Source organism: Phoenix dactylifera, chromosome 3 (assembly GCF_051530095.1).
Source record: "Phoenix dactylifera cultivar Ajwa chromosome 3, Ajwa_hap1_PhDact_Kaust_v1.1, whole genome shotgun sequence".
Taxonomy (NCBI): Eukaryota; Viridiplantae; Streptophyta; class Magnoliopsida; order Arecales; family Arecaceae; genus Phoenix; species Phoenix dactylifera.
The window spans coordinates 38,161,763-38,187,898 of record NC_143192.1 but is presented as its reverse complement, the minus strand read 5'-3'; the positions used below and the strand labels follow the sequence as shown (position 1 = coordinate 38,187,898).

General features: G+C 38.7%; 1 protein-coding gene across 2 annotated transcripts in view; it reads right to left on the bottom strand.

The window, feature by feature from the left end:
• Positions 1-1,172: 1,172 nt before the first annotated feature.
• Positions 1,173-26,136, bottom strand: part of LOC103720151 (uncharacterized) — a 29,643-nt gene continuing 4,679 nt past the window's right edge. Inside the window, exons 3-9 of one of the 2 annotated variants that reach the window (XR_015976299.2) lie at positions 23,210-23,846; positions 22,953-23,036; positions 21,308-21,454; positions 17,127-17,230; positions 2,024-2,134; positions 1,785-1,883; positions 1,173-1,699 (exon numbers count right to left, since the gene is read on the bottom strand). Coding sequence is in view for 1 of the 2 variants with exons in the window: in XM_008809737.5 (XP_008807959.3) it covers positions 1,637-1,699; positions 1,785-1,883; positions 2,024-2,123; positions 17,127-17,230; positions 21,308-21,454; positions 22,953-23,036; positions 23,210-23,846 (1,234 nt within the window). In the remaining variant the exon portion in view is untranslated. The remainder of the gene's footprint in view (positions 1,700-1,784; positions 1,884-2,023; positions 2,135-17,126; positions 17,231-21,307; positions 21,455-22,952; positions 23,037-23,209; positions 23,847-26,136) is intronic. The other variant, XM_008809737.5, reaches the window with a different exon arrangement.

Sequence of the window (26,136 nt, the reverse complement as noted above, 5' to 3'; positions counted from 1 at the left end):
ATTGGAATATCAATATACTTGGATATTCAAGTTATGGACTTATAGTTCATCCATTTTAAATAATGCCGAGTTGCCAACTCTCCTAATCTATTCATGCGTGAGGCATGTCCAACCTTCTATGTTTCCCCATCTCATCTTTCTTTACATTTATTCAGACGTGTAGCCCCATTCAATGAAATTGGGTATAGCTAAGTTGGGCTGTTAACCACAAGATTGAGGATTCAAATATTTTCTCAAACATATTTTTGTTTATTTGAATGAATTTTGTTTCTATCAAAAATTAATAAAAATATATGCATTGTATGTGTTGCACTCTAGTTGTTGTGTAGAAATAATTATATATACACATAAGAGAATATATTTAGAAGGATGTATATCAAGCTAAACCGTCATATTGATTGGGTATCAGTACCCTAAATCAACAAATCAGGGTACGGGAACTAATGACATACATAATTCAGAGCCATAGATGATACAACCAATAAAATCCTTTTGGATTCAAACCCAAAATTAGATTTGTATGGGAAGAACATGATTGTATGTAGTTCTTACCATGTTGGTTTCGCGTGGTTTTTTTTACCATGTTGCATGTCCAGAATGGTTTATAGTAAACCGATTATTAGAAACTCTAGTTTGGAGAAAAATAAATTTTAACCCTCTCCAGTTTTAGCAAGAAATATTTAGATCCTAAAATTTAAAAAAAAATTAATTAGATCCCAAAAGTTGATTTATTGTGTCAAAATGAGACGGTGTTCTTGGAGTCGATTCGATACAATTTGTTCTTTGTCCCTCATTCTAAAGCGCAATTTCTGTGGACTTCATAGATAATCATTGGTTTGCATGTAAAGGTACTTCGCCATTTTTTAAATCTGTCCGGCAACAGCATCAGGACAACCTTCCACCAGCAAGATAACTCCACAATGTTAATTAATTTTTTAATATATATATATATATATATATAACTATTTCTTGCCAAAATTTGAAGGGAGAAAAATTTCTCATGATCTTTGTATAATAACTTCTCTCTCAAAATTTGAGGGGAGAACAGTTGCAAGGAATACTACCTCATATGAATTGTTTAAACTGCTATTGGTACTCATTGGAGACTCCTTCCATCAATGGATAAACCAGAGCGAGAATGAAGCAACAGCCAAAAAATGAAACAAAAAAAATTAACAGAATTAACCAAATGGTGACATGGCCACACCATTTGTTTTCATTTGGAAACTTCCTCATCAGCCCTCGTTATTTAACAATCAAATCAACAGTGTCACTGGTGGCATCAGAAAATATAACCATAGAGAGGTGCTGAAGTCAACTGCAATTTTGTTACCGAAAAAACAGCAACTGCAATTTAATAAATAAAAAGGGAATACATGCTTAAGATAAAAGTCTCTATTGGTGGATGCTTTGAGAACCCTCAACAAGCATGTCAAAAAGCACGAGGATGACTTTCACCAGCTCATGCATCAGCATAAAAGACTACTGGCAGGGCCCAACATTGTTCTGATAACATCTGGTGGTTAATACTCCATAAAAGAATGGAGGATTACCTGAAGACCCCCTGATGAACAAACAATAGAGCTGACCAACCAGAGAAGTTGATTGCCTGAAGCTTCCAATCGACCATATAAAATTAGGTAATACCAGACTTGCATACTGGGCATGATGTCTTTCTTCTTAGCCATGGGTCAATGCACTGCATTTTGAAAGATTTATCATTTATAAAACAACATTTCTTTTGAAAAAGAAGATTTCTATAACGATATGAAGAAAGTCCATACTTCTTTGTGGAATTTATGTAAGCATGGTAAATGACGGATGGTATCCCCAACAGAGGGCTTCTCAAGGCAGACAGCACATGGTTCTTCGACGTTATCAGTCTGCTTTAAAAAAAAAAAGAAAAGAAAAGAAAAGCAAAGAACATGGCAGCAAACATTAAAGGATTAATCATGGCATCTAAATTTGTAATAACTTTAAAGCTCTTTTCTTAATTATTAAAAAAGGTAAAGAAAATTTGCACCTGAATTACTGTTTGTGGCAAGTTGTTAATCTGGTTATCTGAAGCACCAGAATGTTGATGATTATTGTTGTCCAAAGCCAATAGCATCTCATAGTCATTTCTGAAAACAATCTATGAACCTTTAGATAATGCCTTGTAACTACATCATATTTGAGACACTAAAAGTTATTGGTATCATAATTAGTGTTGTCAAATTAGAATGGTACACAGCATGCTTAACAATGAGAAGGAAAAAAGAAAGGCTTATGAGATAGCAAGAATATGCAAACTTTTTATATCTATATGATATAAAGTCCAAAAAGATCTCTCTCACCTGTCATTAGTGACATAAAATCAACAAAGTTAACTGCCATAATTATGACCCAGAAGGATTTCTTATTATGACTGACAAAATTGCTACATGCCTCGTGATTTTCTAATCACGTTATAAAGATATTCTTCTTAGTTTTGTTGTGCCAGCCTTAGTTTTTAACCACAACAAGTGATACTTGCACTTGGATCTGTGTTGTACATCCTTTTCTTTCAAAAATTGAAATATCCAATTAAGACTGCACCATGCAGGAGCTAGTTAAATGCAGGACTAGGGAACAATATAGGCCTTAAAATGATAGAAACGGAGTGTATTTACAGGTGTTTGCATTAAAATGGTAATGTACATGACATGCCATGACAAAAGTTTTATTAATGATTTTGATCATAAAGATGTGCAAGGCAAACTGAGATTGAAGTCGTTTAAGTCTGTTCAGGTGATAGAGTGTGTTAGGGCGGGAAGATGCTAAGGAAGAGTTCAAGAAAGGGAGAATTAGCTGATCAAGATAACCATGTTGAATCCATTATCACAAAATTTTGGGGATAAAGAATACCATTTACGTATAATGTATTATCACAAAAATTTTGTGGGATTGGTGGTTTCTCTTGATCCCTCACATTTCTCCCCTTCATCACTCTTTCTCCTTGCTACCTCCTCACCTACATAAGCTTACACGAGAACATTATGAAAGACTATTCAATTAAGGCTTCATAAAAGATCATGGCAGAAGCAGCGAGTGTATGAGCTGAGGAAATCTGGAAGCATTTAAAAGCAAAGCCCACTCAAGAGCATACTCATGGCACCTAAGGTTGAAGTCGACTTTCTTGCATGACATTTGCCTTTGTGCCATGCTACCAGAAAAGAAACTAAAACTAACCTGGAATGATCTAATCTCTCATCCATCTACCAAGCATTAATTTCCCCAATATAATCATATTAATTCCTCCAGTTTCATTGTCACTTAATATTTATATTTTTCTAATTAAATAAGATGCAGGTACAGAGGAGAACCATCTAATTCATCATGCATAGGCCAACATCTGCAAAAAGTATTGAAATGCCAACAATCATATTCAAAGACAGATCCTCCATATAGAACATATGCTGCCATCTCTAGGACTTACATGAGTGGCAACATAAAGAAACCAATCTATATGCAACAAATCCAAGAATTGCCGGCAAGCTAAAGAAATCAGCCAAGATTAGGTAGTTTTTCTACTAAGCACCAAGTCATAAAGAGTTCTTGAACACTCCTTTCAGAGTCTGCCAATCTAAAGCACCTAGTTTAAGGTATACCGAACCAAACCAATGCAAAACTAGGCCGGTTTGGCTTATTAGTTTAGGACTCGGTGCAAACCGGCCTGAATCACTCTAAACCGAGTGGAACCAATCCAACCCCGTTCAAGTTGGTTAGGGCCATCTCATTAACAAAAAGAGAGGAGAAGCCCATGGGATGTCATTTTCCTCTCTCTTCTTCAAAAATTATGATGGGAAGGGAGGGTTTTGTGAGGAAGAATTACAGGAGAAGAGAAATTTTGTTGGTTTTGAGTCTACATCCAAGCTAAATCAGGTATTTTCCCCTCCCTCCTCATCATTCTTCTCCCTCTTTTTTTTATGACTAAACTACTCTTAAAATTGATGAAGTTAGGAAAAAGCACGCCAAAATTTTGTACTTTGCTATGATTTCATGATATGTTGTACATCTAAGGGTGATCTATGCATGGAAGAAGAAAGAATAACTTTTCCTTGATCATGTAATTTTTAGATTAAAACTAAATTTTGGTTTAAAAATAATTACATTCAAAAATTTAAAAAAATGGTAGCATATTTGAGGTATGCATGCTAGTTACTGTCTTATTTTAACAGTAATTTATATAAATTTGAGCATAGTTATGGCTACCCGAACATATCCAAACTCAAATAAATTTCATAAATAAATGGGCAATTGCACTATTCAAGTTAACATAATATTTAGAATTTATGATAAAATATTAATTTTTATTTAAAAATTAATTAAAAATATTTAAAAATCATAAAATATGAAAAAAATAGTATTCTATATAGATAATGAAGAAGAATTTTTTGAAGCAATTCAGCCATTTTTTGCATTTATAAATGTAAATTATCTATTTTTTTAAATAACCATAACATGAATAGTCATTAATTCAACTAAAAATCATGAAAATATGGAAATGGGACAACTCGGAGCTTCAAGCATGTTCGGGCGTATTGATAATTGGGACATACTTTCTAAGACATGCATAGTTTTTACATAATTTTATAAATTATCATATGTTTTAAGTAATTAAACTATAAAAGTCACTAATTTGTCTACAATATATCAAATTTTATTTATTTTTTAAAAAGTGTAGATCCACTTACATAATTTATGATGGTGAATGAGGAGGTTTATGATGTGTGTTCGTCAAACTTACATAAATAGAATGAAGAAAGAAGGATAAGAATGCTGATATAAGTTGAGCATGGTTTAATAATTCTAAGCCAGTCTCCATTGGAGGTGCAAGTAATGCAATACATAGTGGAAGACAGATGAGGTGACAAATTAAAATAGCATCTAGCTAGTGGTTACTTGATATGACTGCATATAGGAAATGCTCACATGAGATTCGACAATTGATAAAAAAAGCACTTTCATGACTTTAGGGAACCAAGAAAAAAGTTGAGGACAAACAAGCAAAGATTGATCGTCAATAGTTTACCTCCATCAAATCACTCCAAGGATCCATAGGATTATGAGACATTGGATATAGATGACATGGAGGAAGCCTACATTCCAATTGTCATCGGCATAGCTTGAATAACCAATGGCAAGGGCAGAAGGTTGCCGGGCACATGGCATAATTTGAGTCCTCACACAACAAGGGAGTTTTGATTTCAAGTCCACTAGGGCAAATCTAGGCTATAGGAGGAGCCAATCAATGAAAGAGTTTGTTGGTAAGAGTGGCAGCTGGATAGCATCTATCTTTAGGGCCTTTGCTAGCAAGAAGGGAAAGAAGCCCAAAGACACACCAGGAAGGGCCACCATTCATGACTTAGATCCACATATCTTCCCCACCAAAGACACCAAGCACTAAAGGTTGATTCTATGCTTATCAAGGATAAGAAAAAGAATATGTGGAGAGCTATTGTTTCTTGCTTCCCCTATAGCCACATCCCTATAAATACCACAAACAACACCTACTATCCCCCTATTATCAACTCCATCCAGAAAGCTAGCCATGCTATGGATGAGTTTAGGCCAAAAGATATCCACAGTGAGCTGCTTAATAATAACAAGATCTTTAGAGATAGCCTCCTATATGAGCGAGTGGGACACTTAAGGTGTGATGTTGAAATATGATGGTTGGATAGGCCCAACAGATGAAACATCATTAAATCTTTAACATATTATGACAAGAAGACATTCTTTTATAAGTCAGCTGATGCTCCTAACAAGGTGCATGACAGCCGGCACATCCTAAGCTTGATGGAACAAATAATTGATCAGATAGAGGGACATGTCGTGCAGGTGGTTACCAATAATGAACCATCATACAAGACTTCAAGGATTATTCCACTGATTTGAAGGCCGCATTTTCTAGGTCTAACGTGCTATCCATTGCATAAATGTGGTGCTGACGGACATTGACAAGATGCACAAGGTGAAGCAAGTAGTGGATACAAACCAAGCCATTGCTAAATTCACAAATAATCACACGTGTGTTGGCTTTGATAAAGCACATTGGGTGTGAGATATTGAGACCAGTAATCATCCTCTTCACCATGCACTACATCGTACTTAATAGCCTTATAGAGGAAGCAATACTAGTGCTAGATGTTCGTGAATATAGAGTGGCAAGAAGGCAAATATGCTCGTAGTGGCACAGAACAGGGTCATGTGGAGGGGTTAGTGACAAGCCAGTAACATTCGCACCCCTGTATTCAGTGCTCAAAGCTATGGAGCGAGAAGTATGCCAGATGAGCTTCTTTTATCATGCGATGATGATTAACAAGGCTAAGATGAGGTAGGCAGATCTGAAGCATACTAACAAGTATATCAACATCATTAAGGAGAGGTGGGATTACTAGATGAGCAGGGAGTTGCATCTAACAGGTAATCCAAGTGCAATCTTCAATGCTTGTTTATTCATATAAAATATAATTATGCAATACTTTGTTTGCTAATCAAATCAATTACATATCTTGGTAGTCTACTACCTCAACCCAAAATTCCCATATAATATCCCAAGAATAGACATGGATGAGGAACTATTGACCATCCTGCGCACTATCATCTGCAAGATGGAGAATGATGCGAACATTGCTACCTACTAGGAATTCGGAACAATATTTTTCAATTCAAGCAGCTATAATAATAGCATAAGTGGCGTGTGCTTCATAGTTAAACTTCTTGCGAGGGCTCCCATGGCTTCGGTGTGAACGCAACCAAGGCAAGCAAAGATAATATAAATTCAGATATTTTTGCATTTGCAGTTGAATGGTGGTTTTATTTTGACAACTCATATCCTCTCATAGACGGTGTCCTCTAGTGGCTGTGAGCACAGCCGGTCAACATTTTTCTTAATACACAACAAAAAAAAAGCTTAATACAAAAAAGACTAAATGACTTGATATATGTGCACTACAATCAACAGCTTAAATTGAAGTGTATCCATGAGGAGCTAACATATGATTACCCACTTTATAATGACTTTGTATATGATGACAAGGATCCAATGATTGGTCGGCTTGGGCACCGGTAGCAATAACCAAGCTTGATGAGTCAGGATTGCATATTCAACTAGTTAGTGTCATAGCAAAAGAGGCTAGGATAAATACAGAAAAGTGGACAAAGCAACACATGCCATGCTCCCAAGCAATCGATGCCCAATAACACGCCATGCTCCCAAGCAATCAATGCCCAATAGCAGAAGCAACCACAGAATTTAGAGGAGGAGCCGATCAAGATCGCAAGGTTCTATGTTTGAAACATCACCCAAATATAGGACAATGAGATGTTGAGGAAAAGTCAAGCTAGCACCCAGTCCAATTGAGCCACTGATGGAAACCCACCAAAACCACACAGCCATGACACTCAGCCAAGCGAGGTCCAAGCAACACTTGGGGACCAGATCGGGCAACTAATGAGCCTAGAGGCTGACCAAGCCTTAGGCGGCCAGAAAGGACAAAGGCAAACATGCACACGCGCAGGCCAAGACCAGCGCCTGTGCGCGACAACAACACCAGTGGCAGTGCACAGGACCAGTCTGCACGCCAGAATTCGCCCCATCAACACAACGGTCGCCAACCGAGCAAGGCAGAGGTCGAGCGCGCTACGCACCAGTATTTGCACGCCCGGCCAGTCGAGCATGCCAGCCAAACGAGGCAATGGCCGCACGCGCTACGCACCTGTGCTTGCACACCCGGCCAGCCGCGTGCACCAACCAAACGAGACAACGACCGAGCGCACAACTCACAAGCTTCTGCGCGCTCGACCAGCCGCATGCGCTCTTACCCAAGTGCACAATTCACAAGCTTTGGCGCACCCATCCAGCCGTGCGCTCCCTTGCGCGCGATCTTGTCGGACCCCAACAGGCAATTCTTTCCCTACTACCTCGACAAGGCTTCCGGCCAAAGCTCACCTCGAAGATTCCAAAGTACTGAAGGGCATTACAAATGGATCTAGCACGAGCCAGATTGCTCTGTGGCCTTAGCCGTGCGCCGCAACAACGGCCTCCTAACCCAGCAGGGCATCCGCCCAAAGCCCACCCTGAGGGTTCCAAAGTCTGAGGAGCATTGCAAATGGATTTGGCCGAGCCGTGGCCTTGGTCGTGTGCGGGCACCCGTGGCCATGGCCGTGGCCATGCGCGAGCGCGCGTGGCATGGAAGACGCGCCGCAGCAATGGCCCCCTACTATACCAGCAGGGTGGCCCACCCCGAGGGTTCCAAAAGATCGAGAAGCATTGCAAAGAACCTCGCCTGGGTGCACACCCAGTTTTTCAGGGTGCGCGGTCCGATCAGATGGATCCCGCGAGCCAACTGCAGCAAACCGCAGCCAACCCACCAACTGCAGCCAACCGCAGCCAAGGGCAACTGCATCCCAGCAACTGTATCCAACCTTGCAGTCTATAAATATCCTTGAAAGGCAGAAGTGCGGAGCATCCAGATCGTGAAGAAACCTGTGGAGAGTCCACTTGTAAGATAAGGGCTTCGAGCTTGGGCTAAGGACAACCACATCAAATTCTCACTAGATTAGGCTAGCGAGAAGAAAGTCTTCCTTTGCTAGATTGGGCTATTAGGGATTCCTTTGAAATTCTTAGTAGATTGGGCTAGTGTGGGAACCTTGTATACCCTACTAGATTTATTTGACTACGCTTGTACTTTGTATTCATCATTCAGTTTAAATGAAAAGCCACTATGCAATCAATTTCCATCCATCCAAGTGTGAATTCTAACCAATATAGGCGTAAGAATATGCTGCCACTTCCAATTCCTACGAGCAAACCCTTGGCGTTTACCTTCCTATCGGTCCACGGCAGCATTACAACTCGACAAGAAGCCAAGAGGCAACGAAAGGCAATGGTGTGGGGCTTGGGGACCGAGAGCACCCTCCATTATTGGTGCTTTCATTGAGATAAATTATCTCAAGAGGAAACGCCATACTTGAACTTCCTTTTGCTTTGAATTTCCGCCTTATAAAGATGGAGTCCGTAGGAGACTCAAATGACCACCAGCAAAGGATTGAGGCCTTGGAAGGCCACTCGGTGCAGCTTGGTAGGGCATTGGAAATCCTATCCAATACCTTGGCCGAGATGAGAAGAGGAGTGGAGATGAGAAGGGAGACGAATGCTAACTTAGAAAGATTTGAGAAGAGAATGGAAGGAGAGAAAAAAATCAGAGGGATAGGCCTAGGTCGCATGCCTCAAGGCAGGACCAGGCAAGAGAAGAGGGGGAGAGTGAAGGAGGCAGTTGGGGCTATGGCATCAGAGAAAACAGGAGACTGGGGAGTAGAATAGAAGGACCCGGGGTAGTGTTTGAGAGATGGGTTGAAGAGAATAGAGAGGGTGTGAGGCAAGAAGATTACTATGAGGAGAAAATTATGGCAGAAGAAGTCCTTTTCTGCTCAAAGGCCTCATGTCCGAAGGGAGCACAGGGAGAGGAGAATGAGAGGAGGTCGGGATGAAGACTTTGGTAGGGGGTCCTCGGCCGAGGGAGCGAGGGCTTAAGACACCCAAGATAGATTTCCCAAAGTTCAGTGTGGGAGACCCATATGAGTGGTTAGGCAAGGCAGATCAGTACTTTGATGTGCATGAAGTGCCAAGAACTGATCGAGTGACCCTTGCAAGTTTTTCCCTAGAAGGCAGGACAAACTGGTGGTGGAGATGGATCCAGGCCTAGTATGAGAAGGAAGGCAGGAGAATGGGCTAGTCAGCCTTTGTAGATGAATTCATGATGCAATAGGGATCTTCTTCCGTCATCAACCATCACGGCCAACTTGCAAAACTCACACAAGAAGGCAAAGTCCGAGGCTACATCGATGAGTTCCGGCAGCTACAAACATTGGTCAGCGGATGGTCCGAGGAAGCCTTGCTTGGGACCTTCATTGACGGTCTCAAACCATAGCTGGCTAAAGAGAGAAAGCTCAAACAGCCGACTAGGCTGCAGGAGGCAATGTGCATGGCTGAGATCCTTGATCAAAGCTACCGCCTGGAGCGACTAATGGCCAAGGATGGGTCCAACAGCAAAGTCACCAAATTCCTACCGCCCAAGGCAAATTTCAAAGGAAAAGAGGTCGCTGCATCCAGCAACAAGCCGCAAGCCGTCAAGAAACTCACCCAAGAGGAGCTTCAAGACCGCATCAAGCGCGGCCTCTGTTTCAAATGCGGCGACAAATGGAGCCGTGAGCATCGCTGCAAGTCTGGCCAGGCATACCTGCTAGACGTAGGCAGTGAGGAGGAAACCAAAGACGCCGCAAAAAAACAGATGATATCGGCGGTGGCCCAGAACCCACCGAAGAAACTGAGGAGACCAAAGAGGAAGATGAAGTCGAGTTATCCCTACATGCATTGTTAGGAGTGCAACAGCCTTCAACCATGAGGCTCATGGCATGGATCGGCAAGTACGAGGTATCATTATTAGTTGACAATGGGTCTTCTCATAATTTTATTAATTCTGAAATACTCAGAAGAGTAGGCTTGAAAGGAGAAGCCATAGAGCCATTTAATGTCAAAGTGGCTAGCGGCGAAAAACTTACTTGTGAGGAGGTTATCCGAGAAGTCAGGCTAAATGTACAATGGGTCTGAATCAAAGCGGACCTGCATGTGCTTCAGCTTGTCGGACTAGATATAGTTCTGGGCAACACATGGCTACAGAGTTTGGGCAAAGTAGTCACTGACTACGGCTCCATGACCATGGAGTTCAGGATTGGAGGACAAAAGAAGCGGTGGATAGCAACTTGCAACAAAGAGATGCGGCCTTGCAAGGCTAATATGCTGGAGCGATGGTACAGAGATAGAGCCAACTGTTTTGTTGTGTTACTGATCAACCACAGCCATGAGGAACCCAACTCTCGGCCGCAGCCAGACATGGAGCTCGAGGCACTGCCTTTGCCAGTTCGAAGCTTACTGGAGGCACATCGTGCGCGGGCGCCCATGGCCATAGCCGTGCGCGGGCGCGCGTGGCACGGAAGACGCGCCGTGGCAGCAGCCCCCTACTATACCAACAAGGCATCCACCCAAATCCCACCCCGAGGGATCCAAAGTCTGAGCATTGCAAAGAACCTCGTCTGGGTGCATGCCTAGTTTTCCAGGATGCGTGGCCCGGTCAGCCGGATCCCACAAGCCTTGTTCTGGGCGTGGAAACACATAGGAACTCTTGAATGGAAATTGAAAAGAAATGTAGCTCCAGTTCCTTCGGAAATGTAAGATCTTTGGCGCAAGAAGAAGGGGTGATCCATATCATCTTGACTTGGTTCTGCTTACCCTCTTTTTTTAACAATACCGAGTCGGGTTCTTCTCCTACCAGTATCGAATAGAACATGCTGAACAAAATCTTCATGTAAAACCTGCTCGATTTAGATCGGGAAAATCGTACGGATTTTATGAAACCATGTGCTATGATAGTTTTATTCTTCGTCGCCGTAAATAGGAATATTGAAAATCGAATTTTTTTGGAATTTGAAATAATGTGATGGGCGAACGACGGGAATTGAACCCGCGCATGGTGGATTCACAATCCACTGCCTTGATCCACTTGGCTACATCCGCCCCTTATCTAGCTAAAGGATTTTCTCTTTTTTCCATTCATCATTATTGTATTTATTCTGACCTCCATACTTAGATCGAGATATTGGACATAGAATGCCAATCTTTAAAATGTAAAAAAAAAGGAGTAATCAGCTGTGACACGTTCACTAAAAAAAAATCCTTTTGTAGCTAATCATTTATCGGGAAAAATTGAAAAACTCAACATGAGGGAGGAGAAAGAAATAATAGTAACTTGGTCTCGGGCATGAGACCCAAGACTTAACCTAATAAGTATTTTATTGGATTGGAAACTTCAAGTAAGAAATTTCAAAACTATCAAATTAAATTACTAGATTTAATCTACTCCCATTAAAAAAAAATGGAAGCAATAAATTGGGGTTTATCAGGACCAATGTTACGAGCTTCTGGAATCCAATGGGATCTTCGTAAGGTTGATCATTATGAGTGTTACAATGAATTCGATTGGGAAGTCCAATGGCAAAAAGAAGGAGATTCATTAGTTCGTTATTTAGTACGAATAGGTGAAATGGGGGAATCTATAAAAATTATTCAACAGGCTCTAGAAGGAATTCCTGGAGGTCCCTATGAGAATTTAGAAGTCCGACGCTTTGATAGAGCAAAAAATTCCGAATGGAATGATTTTGAATATAGATTTATTAGTAAAAAACCTTCACCCAATTTTGAATTGTCGAAACAAGAACTTTATGTCAGAGTAGAAGCCCCAAAAGGAGAATTAGGAATTTATTTGATAGGGGATAATAGCATTTTCCCCTGGAGATGGAAAATTCGTCCACCCGGTTTCATCAATTTGCAAATTCTTCCTCAGCTAGTTAATCTATGAAAATATTAGTCAAAAAAAAAGAATCAACATAAATCAAAATTAAAAAAAAAATCTTCAGATATCATCTAATCAAAAAGAATATCTTAAATTAGAAAATTCCAACCAAGAAAAAAACGAACAACAGGGACAAGAAAATCTTGGATCAGATCTACGAAAACAAAACAAAAAAAAAAATGTTGAAGACAATTACGCGGGATCAGACATTAAAAAAGGTAAAAAGAAAAAACAATCCAAGAAAAAGAAGGAAGCAGAACTAGATTTCTTCCTGAAAAAATATTTCCTTTTTCAATTAAGATGGGATGACTCCTTGAATCAAAGAATGATCAATAATATCAAGGTATATTGTCTCCTACTTAGACTGATAAATCCAAGGAAAATTGCTATATCCTCGATTCAAAGAGGAGAGATGCATCTGGATGTAATGCTAATTCAGAAAGATCTAGCTCTTACAGAATTGATAAAAAAGGGAGTATTGATTATCGAACCGATTCGTTTATCTATAAAAAGGGATGGAAAATTTATTATATATCAAACCCTAGGTATTTCATTGATCGATAAAATTAAGTACCAAACTAAGAGAAAATGCATAAAAAAAAGATATGTTGATAAGAAGAATTTTGATAAATCCGTTGCAAGACCTTTATGAGCCTCTAAAATGTCTTTAAGGCCATGACCGATGCCCCAGTTGGTCATATGTATAGGACCAATTAAGGTATAGAATAAAATATCATTAGACCAATCTCGAGTACTAAAGAAAGATCGCGATTTGGAATGAACAAAAAGGAAAAGAAAGATGAAACATAAATCATGATCAACTAAGCCCTCTCGGGGGCTTGCTTAAGAATAAGAAAGAGGAATCTTATGGAAATATCATGGAATAAGATTTGATCTATTCATGGGGATTCCGTAAATATCCCATTCCAAAAATAGAAAGTTCGAAACAATTGGGACTTTTTCGGAGATTGGATGCAGTTACTAATTCATGATCTGGCATGTACAGAATGAAAACTTCATTCTCGATTCTACGAGAATTTTTATGAAAGCTTCCGCATAATTTCCTTCGGATTGAGCCAACATCCGTTACGGTCGTTCATTCTATTCAAAGAATCTCCGTTCCAGAACCGTACGTGAGATTTTCATCTCATACGGCTCCTCCCTTCTGTGCATAGTACTAAGGGGTTAGTCCACCATATTTTTCTTTACAGGAAAATAATGAGATGGCTCCATGTGCTCTGATTCATCATTTGTATTCTGATCTAGGAGCAATACCAAAGTGTTTCAAAGAAGGGTTACCTTGACTTAGGTCTGCCTTCGGCCTAGATCTAACTAAGTTAGATGGAGTCTCTATCGCTACGCTGCAAGAGTCGAATATGAGACTTCATACACCTTAAAGTTCATAGGACGAAAAAAGGTTATTTTGAGGCCCTTATACTCATTATGCCTAGCATTGAATGGACTGGGTATTTACCTTATCAACTATCAAATCAATGGCGGGTTCTATTTGATTTGGCACCTGAATTCGCACCTGAATCGGACCGCACCCAATATTTGTCAGGCTATTGTTCTCTTGTTCCCTCGAATCTATGGAGTAAGACATCGATTTGTCAATAAGATCAATTGAACTTTTGGATTTGAAAAATGTTTCAGAAGGCATCTCTGAAGTAGATGGTGATTGATAGAGCAATCCTTGATCGTAATTTCCAGTCTGAGTACTGCGTCGAACATAAAACTTGTGATTGGTAGAAAAACATCGATTTTCCTGTTGAGACACAGTTCTATCTTCAAAGATTTCTCGAGATATCTTCTTACGAAGTTTCATTATAGCATCTATAACTGCTTCTGGTTTAGGTGGACAGCCCGGCAAATAAACATCCACAGGAATTAGCTTATCGACTCCCCGAACAGTACTATAAGAATCAGTACTGAACATCCCAACCCACCAACTGCAGCCAACCGCAGCCAAGGGCAACTGCAACCCAGCAACTGTATCCAACCTTGCAGTCTATAAATATCATTGAAAGGCAGAAGTGCGGGGCATCCAGATTGCGAAGAAGCCTGTGGAGAGTCCACTTGTAAGATTCGGCCATAGAGCTTGGGCTAAAAAGAACCACATCAAATTCTCACTAGATTAGGCTAGCGAGAGGAAAGTCTTCCTTTGCTAGATTCGGCTATTAGGGATTTCTTCCGAATTCTTAGTAGATTAGGCTAGTGTGGAACCTTGTATACCTCACTAGATTTATTTGACTACACTTGTACTTTATATTTATCATTCAGTTTAAATGAGTAGCCACTGTGCAATCAATTTCCATCCATCCGAGTGTGAATTCTATCCAATATAGGCGTAGGAATTTGCTTCCACTTCCAATTCCTACGAGCAAACCCTTGGCGTTTATCTTCCTATCGGTCCACGGCAGCATTGCAACTCGGCAAGAAGCCAAGAGGCAACATAAGGCAATGGTGTGGGGTTTGGGGACCGAGAGCGCCCTCCATTAGCCACCCGACAAAGCAAGTCAAGCAGGTAACTGGGGAAAAAACAGTTTCTCAAAACCATAAGAAAAGAAAGGAAAGATAGTTGCAAATCCGTTGGATAAGATTGATGAAGAGCTTGCTTACCCAAATTCTAAGATCACTGAGCCCTCAAATAACCAGTTGCCCAGGTCATCTAGCGATACAAGTGATCATGCAAGCAACTGTTCAAGCAATGGCAAAGGTGCATATCAAGGTTGGCAGAATCAACACTTACAGGCACGTCGGCCAATGACTAGTCTGGTATAGTATTCGTATTGTACTAAATCGCAGTTTGCCGAAACCACAAGGGAGAGGGAGGGGGAGAGGAGGGAAGAGAGAACTCACCGAGGCCAAAGAGAGCTAGGTTTGGAGGAGGGCTTCGTCCTATCTTGTGGTGGCCGGAGAGGGCTGGGTTCAGGATCAAGGATGACAACCGATCCTTGACCTCTACAGCAAAGGACCTAATCTCAGAGAGAGAGAGAGAGAGGCCATGGAGCTGTCGAGGTACGGGGTCGAGGGCTAAACCCTCGCCCTAACCCTAGCAGAGTGAGAGCGGGGAGGAGGCTTACCAATAACGGCCAGGTCGAACAAGGAGGAGCAAGCGACGAAAGGTGGCTTGGTAGCTTATCGGTGAGTGGCTCTCAAACATCAAAGGGATAGCGAAGATGCAAACTATCAAAAGAGAGCCAAATTGAGGGGGGAAGCGAAGATGCGAACCATCAAAAGAAAGCCAAATCAGGAATTATAATCAAGCTGCTGAACCATCCCAAGCTCATATTGGTACAGTTCAATACAGGCCGAGCCACTCGATTTGGGTCAATTCAGCAACCCTAGTGTGTATGATTCGGCCATCTGGTTTGAGTTAATTCACTGGCAAGTCACATTTCAATCATGCCAAGCACACATCTTTAAGCCCTGCAAGCATACAAGCCCCCCGAGGCAATTCGGAACACAATTATTTTAGCTAATAATGTATAATGTAACATGCAGCTTAGGATCCATAGACACATCTTTGGATCCTCATCATACTCCAAATTCTATTTTGCACAGCCAAGATACGACATGTATATATATTCTTAGTCTAATTTATCGTATTCTAGTAGCTATTACCCTCCACAATCTCAGCTGCATTCTCTCTTTCTAATTATTAAGAAGCTATGTTTAATTATTATAATTATATCCATTGAGCAATAATACAATATCTCAAGAAAATAACATCAAAAATACCCTTAGAATCATAATTCAAAGATCCATAAAGCTTAAAATAATTCAAAAACCAAAAAAATAAAAATAAAAATAAAAATAAAAAATAGTGAACTGGTTTGCTTCTGCATATTGAGCGCCGGTATGATTCAGTTTGGTATTGTACCATATCAGTACCTGATCGATACAGTCCTTGATATCAAGATTGCAAACATTGTTCCTTTCTTTTTGAATAAATAACCAAGTTCTTGAAAACTTCATCGGTCATAGTTTGATCATTTAGCCAAATCACATACGAATACTTTTTGGCCAATTTTGCAATTGATGGCACACAAAAGATGAGGAAGATCAATTTACTAATTGTCTTTAACATTAAGATGTCTCTGCCTGAGACAGACAATAATTCAACGATTTGTCAAATGAAGCCGCTATCAAGAGATGTGTTTTCCTAGAAATACTTCACATAGATGAGCTTTGCTACCACTTCTTACGCTATTCTTGGTTCTACAAAACTAAGGTCTAATTTAAAACAAAGAAATTTCTTGATCCCTCATTTGCAGAATGCTCTCACTGAAGTAATCTTACACCGGTTCCCTGTAGAATCACAATACCAATCCTTTCGCTTTTTGAATTATCATCAGATTATGCAAGAGTTTTATCACGTAAGTATAGAAATTACATCAATGACATGAATGAGATCAGCAGAATATCAAAATTACAAGGCCAACTAGTCATGATATATTCAGACCTAGCACACAATTATATCCAAAAGTATGAAAATGGCCGGTTGTCCGTTCAGCAAAATGATAATTATAACTAATTAGTTGAAAATTTCTGTAATATTGTTAACAAGAAAATATTACTAAACATCTCCCAAAGAGAAAGACCAAAATGGCAAAAAAGGTGTATAATTCTATGTTTGATTTAGTAAAACTGCACCGCCAATGTAAACACGCACACAAAAAAAAAACTTACTCATTAAAATCACGTTGAACCTGGAGAATGCTAGAAATTGCTGTGTCCACAGACCCGACACCATTACCAAATGCAGCTTCCAGTTCTTCAAAGAAGTTAAGCCTCTGCAGATCACCGAAAGGATGTATTTTCATGGAAAAGAAGAGAGCATAAAGTAACCTTTCGAGTTTCATTATATAGCCATGGTATTATTTAAAAATTTAGCAAAACCTATAGAAGTCCAAGAACAATCAGCATTTGGAAGTTTGATAAACTAACAAAGTACTTCAAGGGTTCTGACCAAGTGAGTCTCAAGAAACAAATGTACACAGAAAGAAGTCTCTGTAGTAAAAGAATAAGTACTTCAGAGAAAACTTAGTAAACTTGAGAACTGCGTATACAGAAGAGGTTTCTACCAAATGTTTGCAGCAGATATACCTGCATGTTACATTGATATATGTGCATGCCCTTGAATAACTACCAAGACAAATTACTGGGGTTCATCCAGCAATTGAGCACTTAAGCACCTGAGAAAGTTTTCTCCACATTTAGAGCTACAAAATCACAAATTATTCACAGAGTCTCTTCCTTACATCATGTTAGTAGGCGAACGACACATCAGGTAAAAGCCTGAATAATGCATAGTCGACTTTGAAGCTTCAAGAATATCATGTTAGTCATTTAATAATATTTAGGGCTCATGCATGGTGAGAGATTCTAAGGAAAAAAGGCTTATCCCATAAATATTCGAATCTTGGATAAGGATGCTAATTCACCATAAATTTGTATGCAAGATCCTCGTTACAATTGGTTTCCCTCACTTGATCATCCATGTCTCCTTGCTAGCCTTCTCAACCCTCCTATGCAAGGTTCGGCATCTCGGTACCGGACCACATACTGGTACCATCTTATTACAGTGTTGGTATGCAGTACGATACGGTAAGGTTTGGCGTTCTGAGTATTAGTACGGTATAGTACAGCATACTGATTTGGTACCGGTACGGTATGGTATGTTCGGTGTGGTACAGTACTGATCGATACGTCAAACCTTGCTCCTATGACCTACATTGCCTAAACCCTTCCATTTACTTTGGAAAATTTGGGTCAACATTACATGACACGAACATAGCCATAGCACATGGACGAGGTCCAAGAAGATCTAATAGGAGGGAAAAGGATAATTGAAGAGTACAAGTAGCCAGCATGTGGACACACTAGTACCAGCCAACTATAGACAACTCCATGTGGCATTCCCCAAAGTCAACCAGCTCATCACTTCTATAATCATTTTATGATCGATAAAACTAAGATGGCCTTACAATCAGTAAATAAAAATTTTTAGCATCCATATGGTATTAAACAATCAAGTATCCTTAAGAGAAGCTGGTCCCTACATTAATACTATATAAGACATCGAGGTCCATCACCATCCATTCATGCAATTAATCTCATGTTTCAAAAGCAATTGTTAAATAATCACATGTGCCTCATTGCTAATCACATATTCAGGTCCTTCAACATTCTAATTTAAATAGCAAACAATGCACTCAGTTTTCTTGATTCAATTTTACATTATTATTGTATGAACCTGAATAACTCCAATTAACCATACAATCATTCTGTAACCTTACCAATTAAAAGAGTATCAATTGCAATCTATAAGCATCACTGCACTATTCAAGTAGAACAATATTCAAGTACAAATGCCACTGAGATCCAATATGCATTTCATTTTTTATTGGCTGTACTCACATCACCCAACAGGTTGGAGCCCATTTGTGGGGCGGCGGCAAAACCATTGTATTTCCTTTATTTTCTTATTCCTCTTGAAGATGCCAACCATTTCCATGTTTCAATCGTGAAATTTGCAATTCCTAAGAAATGTCATGTTTAAGAAGTATCGGAGCAAAACCTACACCAAACTTGATAAACTGAAATTTGATTTTCTTTTTCTTATTCTCTTTTTTTCTTTTTCTGGAGCCCAAATTCTTAACCATGCAAATTTTGAGCAATGTTATAGTAGTGTTAACTTCTTTATGAAACCCCAATAGCCCATCCACAATTTTGCCCTATAAAGGGGCCTACCACCTAGGCACAACACCCTTCACTCTGGAGAGCTAGCCTTGTTTCTATGCTGGCTACCTGGACACTTGCATCCAGCTCAAAGAATTAGCTATGAAAACATATCAGCAAGTTGGATGTGTGTCAAACACCTAGACACTTACCAAATTCCTTAGTTGCAGCTTCCAAAGATTGGTGGAGGAATTGGAGGTCATCCAACAATGATTTTGAGGACACCATAATGATGATAGTAGTGTTAACTTCTCTTTATTTTAGAGATGAATCAAGAATGTATATATTAATATAACTTTTACTGTATGTCATGTTTCTTGTAACCCCCAAGATATTTTGGGAGTTAGCATGTGAAACATGTATTTTGAAAGATTTTTAAAAAAAACATCTTTTAGTATTTCCTTTATACAGTATTTTAAATAAATTTATAATGTAGTTAAAATTAGTTTTTCCTTCGTGTCACCTTATGTCCTGTTTTGTTACCCTTGTTTTGTCAAAAACTTGGATGGATACATGTCCAAATCTAATTCTCACTTCCATGTCCACGCAAAAACAGTTACATGTAAACTCGTTTAACCTATAAAAACACGAAGGATTTCTTTAAAAAAATATATGCATATGAGGCACAGCATTAGTTTCTAAAAAGTTACTTCCATGTCTAATATAATTAAGAGTACAAGTAGGCTTGGATTTAGTTCCTAGAATGGGAAATTCAGTTAGGTTCAAGAATCTGATTTCTATTCAGAGGGAAGTTCTGAATACGAGTAAGGCCTAATCTTAAAGAGACGTTGTATAGTATCTAAGCATCCAGTTTTGCATTATCATGTATCTACTATTGGGGCACCACAATAAGCAAATCATATAGATGGGTGAACAAAATTCTTGCCAGGCCTTCAAAGTGCACAAAAATCTCCAGTCATATTCTACAGCTTCCTCTCAAATTTAGTAGGATTATTTGACTAAGAATGTCCCAATAAATGACCTAGATTTGTTTGTGTCTTCATAGGGCTCAAATAAACAGGATTTACTTTACAAAGGTGGAAGCCATCCATTGAATTATATGAAAAATATACATCCCTTGTTGCCTTCAAGAATTCTCTCAAGTACATCCTCTTCTTTAATTTAAATCATCACTTGCAGCACTATCCTATAAGTAGACCATCACATTTATGCTCATCATCTGAACCCAAAGTCACACTAAGACATTAGGCATCTTGCAATCATCAGAAATTTAAAATGGAACAAAGAAGAAAACAAACTAGAGAAATAACGGACATTAACTCAATAAAGAAATTTACATCTTGCATCCAACAAAACCTCTGACACCCAAGCTGCCAAGCATATTCAAGAATAGTATATAACGGTTCCAGTCTTCCAGATATATCAATCTGATAAAAGTTTAACTTTCCAGACCATTCACATTTTCCATTGCTAGTACAATGTACATACTATTACACCTCCATAAACTCTGCTATAACCTCATTATTTCTTCCCTTTCCATGACAATAAAACTAGAAGTTATTAAAAAAGGTCATAAGTTAATTCATAAAACAATCAGTATAATTACAATGCAGCAAAGCTCAGGATCTACACAAAGCTTAGCTAAAATACATCCATTTAGGATTGCATATGTCTAGGTTAACCTACCTGATCTCAGATGGTTAACTTAGGAGAATAATGCTAATTCAAGCCTTGGCCATTTTAGCTAGGCAATTGTACAGTTCATGGTCACTGTCTAGGGTAGGCATTGCCATTTTAATCATCTCAAGGTTAGCTACTGCCTTTCTTCAAGCAAACACCCATGCTCAATCATATATTTTCAAGTATTTGTTCTTCCCATCATTTCACACTTCTTTATCCAAGTACATGCAATTCCTGTACATAAGAACAATCTCCTATTCTCCTGGCTTTTGATTTTGTCAATTGAATAACATGTAAGATTATATTAATACTCAACTTAAAAATGCGAACTATAACACAAAAATATGTATGCATATCATAACTAGAGGTTATCTACTTATTGATTGGCTTCCAAATGATTTAAATCAACATAATTTCAGAACAGGTCTGTACAATTATAACAGTGAAATTAGTAATCTGTTGAACATAAAGCATAAAAAAAGCATTACCATATCCATATCCATCATGTGCCAGCCAATGTTCCTCATCAATTGTGTCATTCTAGTTGACGTTGCATCTCGAGCACGATTTGTTGATCGAGAAGAAGAATTCCGAGATGGTAGTCGTCCACGAATACGTGCAGTCTGTGTGTTTCGCTAAGGAAGAACACAAAACCAATAAATAATTCATCCACCAAAGGACAGAAACAGAACCTCTAAATATTAAAGATCTACAACAAAGTATATCGGGTAAACATTTTTAAAGACAAACTTGAAGGCCAGGAACAACAAAACTTGAGTCCCAAAGTGTTGCTGCAGATTCCACTTGGAACAAGAAAATAGCAAAGGAAAATGTTATTGATGCTAGAACTGAGGGGTTCGAGTTATATTTTATTCTAATAGTAGTTTGTTGTTGGAGTAATTAATATCCAGTTGGCATGTGATAATTTAATGATTGAATGCATAATGCAATAGATTACTAGATAATGCTTAGATTCGGAGTTTTTATCAACTTGGAACCGAGGTCTTAAATATCATGGGATAGGGTCGTCCTGGTTTTTTCGTGGAATGGGACACCCCATGACCTGATATTAAGGAGGTAGATATCCCATTGGACCCATCCCATCCTGTTCCAATTCCCAACTCATCACATCCCAACACTTGGGACAATGCCCCATCTCAATACTTGGAGTTAGGATAGTAGGACGTGCCATCATCCTATTGGTATTTAAAAGCTTGCTTGGAACTTTATTTCTAGTTGGCTTTTGCAGAAATAAGCTCAACCAGCCATATCGGAAGGAATTTTGAGAGATTTTAGGAGTCCAAAGTGCAACCCTCCCCCCCCCCCCCCCCTCCACCCCCCGCAGAACCCCCAAACTAAACCCACATAAAGAAAAAGAAAAGGAAAAATCATAGAACATGTAAGTGATGAGATGTTTGCGGCAATAGCATACAAAGAGTTTCAAAACCATTTTAGGAAGAAACTAAGCAACAACCCGCTCGTAAGAGAAAAAGAAGGGAAGACAACATAAGAGAAAAAGGAATGGAAGAGAGAAAAAAGTACAGAAAAAGGCAGAGAAATAGAGAAATTAAGAAAAGAATTAAAGAAAAAGGAAAAGAAGCATCCAAAAAAATAAAAATCAAGAATTAGTCATCAACTGTTCCCAAATCTTCACAGACTGCATTTATATATAGTACATCCACTATTATAGATCGCATAAGGCTTATAGTTTAATAAAAGGATTTAAGTGCCATAAGCACAACTGCACAAAGTGACCATGCCTGGTACCAGCACATGCCATGCCAAAACAAAATCATAAATAGATGAACAAGTTTTCGCGTACCACTGACTGTATCAAGCTATGCCAGACCAGAATACAGCCTGACAGAGGCCAGCTCTCTTCATACCCAGCAACCACCCATTACAGAGTACCTAGCCTAGCATGGTATGTGCCGGCCAGCATAGGCGACCACTCAAATCCTTGTTTTAATGTGAAATTAGAAATTGTTATCATTAATTTAGATTTGATACTGTAATTTTTGCTGGTTCTCAATTCCCATTCAAAAATATATAAAAAAAAGGTTCAGTTAGCATGGATATCAATAAGAACAGATAAGTCAGTTGTATGCATTGAGTACAGCGAAAATCACTTACAGGATTATATTGATTCCGCCTTGCTGTTGAAGCACGTGGAGCATTCTCCTCCTGCAGCAGTGACAATGCAATGCTTGCATCGATCTAGCAAAACAGTAGCACAACAAGGCCATTCTAACAGAAATTAAAATTAAAAAATCCAATTAAATAAACTAAAACATTAAAAAAATCTGAACTTGAAAAGGCACTTTTCAGTAACAAAAAATGAAGTTTTCTCAAGAAAAAAAATGATAACAAAAAAAAAGTAGCAAGACTACCTCCTCTGTGTTTTCAAAACCTAGTGACTCATTATAAAACTGCTCCTGGAGCTGGCGAGCTAATAACTCATCTGATTCAACCTGTCTAGCCCTAAAACTGGAGTCATCAGAAACTCTCCGCTCTTGAGAATCACTGCATATTGCTTCTGGAGAACGCAGCTCATCAACATCTATAACTGGTCCTAATTGAACACCCTGGTGCTGAGAATTGCGAGCTCTCGTTGATCTTGTATCTGAGGGATGAAAAGATGATCCAAGATATGATACTTCTAAGTCATCGAAAGTAGAACTGGAAGATTGACCAAGATGATGACGAGTTGAGCTATATTTCCTTTTTCCTGTTATAGGCTTTTGTCTTCTGCTTTGAGAATCTGACTTGGGAGATGGCCATATTGCACTTGGATTAGATCCATGCATAGCAGTGGTGTCAGGATTGTCAATCACAACATTTAACTGATTTCCATCTCTTGATTCAATTTCAATGCTTTGATCATAAGGGCGACCACAGGCCTCATCTCTCTTATAAATGCCAGTTGTATGTTTACGTGTCGTCCTCCAACCTAGGTCACTGGGGCTAACACTATTGCCATTGGTATCCGCAACGACAGTCACACCATCCCCTGCTCTTGAACATAACCTGCCACAGAGGCAATATGCTATCAACAAGCACAGCCAGAATGTTCTGAAAACCAAGTCTTACAACCATGCATAAACACAGCAAGGTATCTTGAATTTTCAGTAACATTTGTAGACATGCTTATTATGGTCAAAATAGTAGCAGTTATATAATAATTACCAATGGACTTAGAAATGACCAGCATTTTGTGAAACAAAAAAATGTAATCGCGGAATTTCTAAGTCTGTTTCAGAGATCATGTACTTAAGATAATGCAGGTGCCTTAATGTTTGAATGCTAGTTTACATGCTTGTGTACTGACGACAACTAGGGATAGCAACTGATTTAATGTGGGTCGAAGCTTTTATGGATCTAGAACCAAATCCACAAATGTTTTGCAAGCTTGTGTTCAAACCCGCTCCCAATATTTTCAGTCATTTGCATAATGTCCAGCATAAATAGATGGGTGCATTATTTTTGCAGAACGAGGCATGTCAGAAATAATGATTATGGTTTCGCATGGTAGGCTATGACAATTCATGCCAGCTGGCATAGCATGGTAGGCCAGTATTGCGATCCAACATTGGGTCAATGTTGGGGTTTTAAGCAAGCCACTTGATACCAAGCAGTGCTGGCCAATGTTGACCTAAACCAGCAGCGCGGTGTGACAATTTCACTGGATGCAGGCAAAAGGGATATTGAAACATTTTTTATTGTTATGGCATGGCACAGCATGTGCCAGCCATTAGACAGCATGCCCTATGCCAACAGCATTTCAAATCCTGCTGATGATGGCCCTGTATATAACCATTTAATCAACAGATACATAATTTTACTTGAATATGACTGTGATATGATGACATAATGTTTACTTTGCAATGTCTAGTTTGCTTTTTGCATTATAATTTATGCATTACACATCTTGTTTGCCTTGTGTACCGCTCTTATATGAGAAAAAAATATTCTCTATGCAACATATTATTTGAAAAAATAAACATGAATTATCATCACATTACCAACTAAAAAATTAAATGGAAGAAAAATGCAGTTTTAGTTTTAGTTATAGTTAATAGGAGGGCAATAATATCCCAATTAAAAACCTAAAATAATTTCACAGAAAAATACTTTAACATATAACACAAAAATGTTATACTTAAACTATATATAGGCATTTCCCAAATTTTCATCCTCTTCTCCACCACCCACCCTATCACTAGCCTTTGCAATTTCGCCACGCCTCTCTTCGTGTGATCCATACCATGGGATCAACCATGACAACACCACTCAGCTTTATTCTTGTCCACACCTTTTATTCCATAAACCTGATGGATTCCCATCCTCTCTTCCACTCCAAAATCTCTCTATGCCTCTCTTAGATCTGGTTGTAGTAGAGAAAAATAGAGTTGAAGATTATAACAGAGGAAAAGGATAGGGAAAGGAAATAAAATGGGGATTGAGAGATTTGTTTGTGAATATGAAATATATAGGAATGAGTTCTAACCGTGGATGGAACTCAAGAAAAATAACAACAAAACAATGATATTATTAACCAAGAATAAGATTAAATTGCTAAACAAAATAATATTATGACACGCAAGCCAAAATAACAAAAATATTTCACTTATAGCATGTTCTCATTGCATCATTGATCACTTCTGACAATGGTTTTGTTAGACGCAAAGCTATCGCAGCCCTTTTCCAAACAAATTTTATTTGAGTGGTTTGTTAAACCTTAATCATTCAACTGCATAAAAGTAATTTAGTTACCCAAATTTTAATTCCAAAATGATTATAAACAGATGACTCCATTAAATATTTAAAATATTTCAATGATAGTCTAAACTAAAATTTTCTCTTCAAAGGTGTAAAACATGCTAGGTTTCTATAGATTAAGGGTTTCTAACATCTTTGCACTTTGAGAATAAGAAAATTAGAGATAGTGTGTAGGAACAAACTCATCCATGCTAATCAACGAGTAATAGAAAATCCAATTTAGCGAGACAAAGATTAAGATATAATGCATCAGAGAAAAGATAATTATGAGTTGATTATTTGCAGGTCTTTTAAGAATTTAGACTTCGATTAAACTATCTTAAGTCTAGGACCTTTGGCAGCCACGCGCATCCGCGCGTGCATTATAACTAGCATGTTATAAAGATATCATGTAAACTTAATATATATTCACAATAAATTGCTCATCATTCAGTTTTCATGCGACCTATTTTTAGAACAAAGTGTAAATCTAAAAAAATATTTGTTATTTCAGTTTTCTAATAAATGAAAGGATTATAATAATCTTTCAAGCATTAGG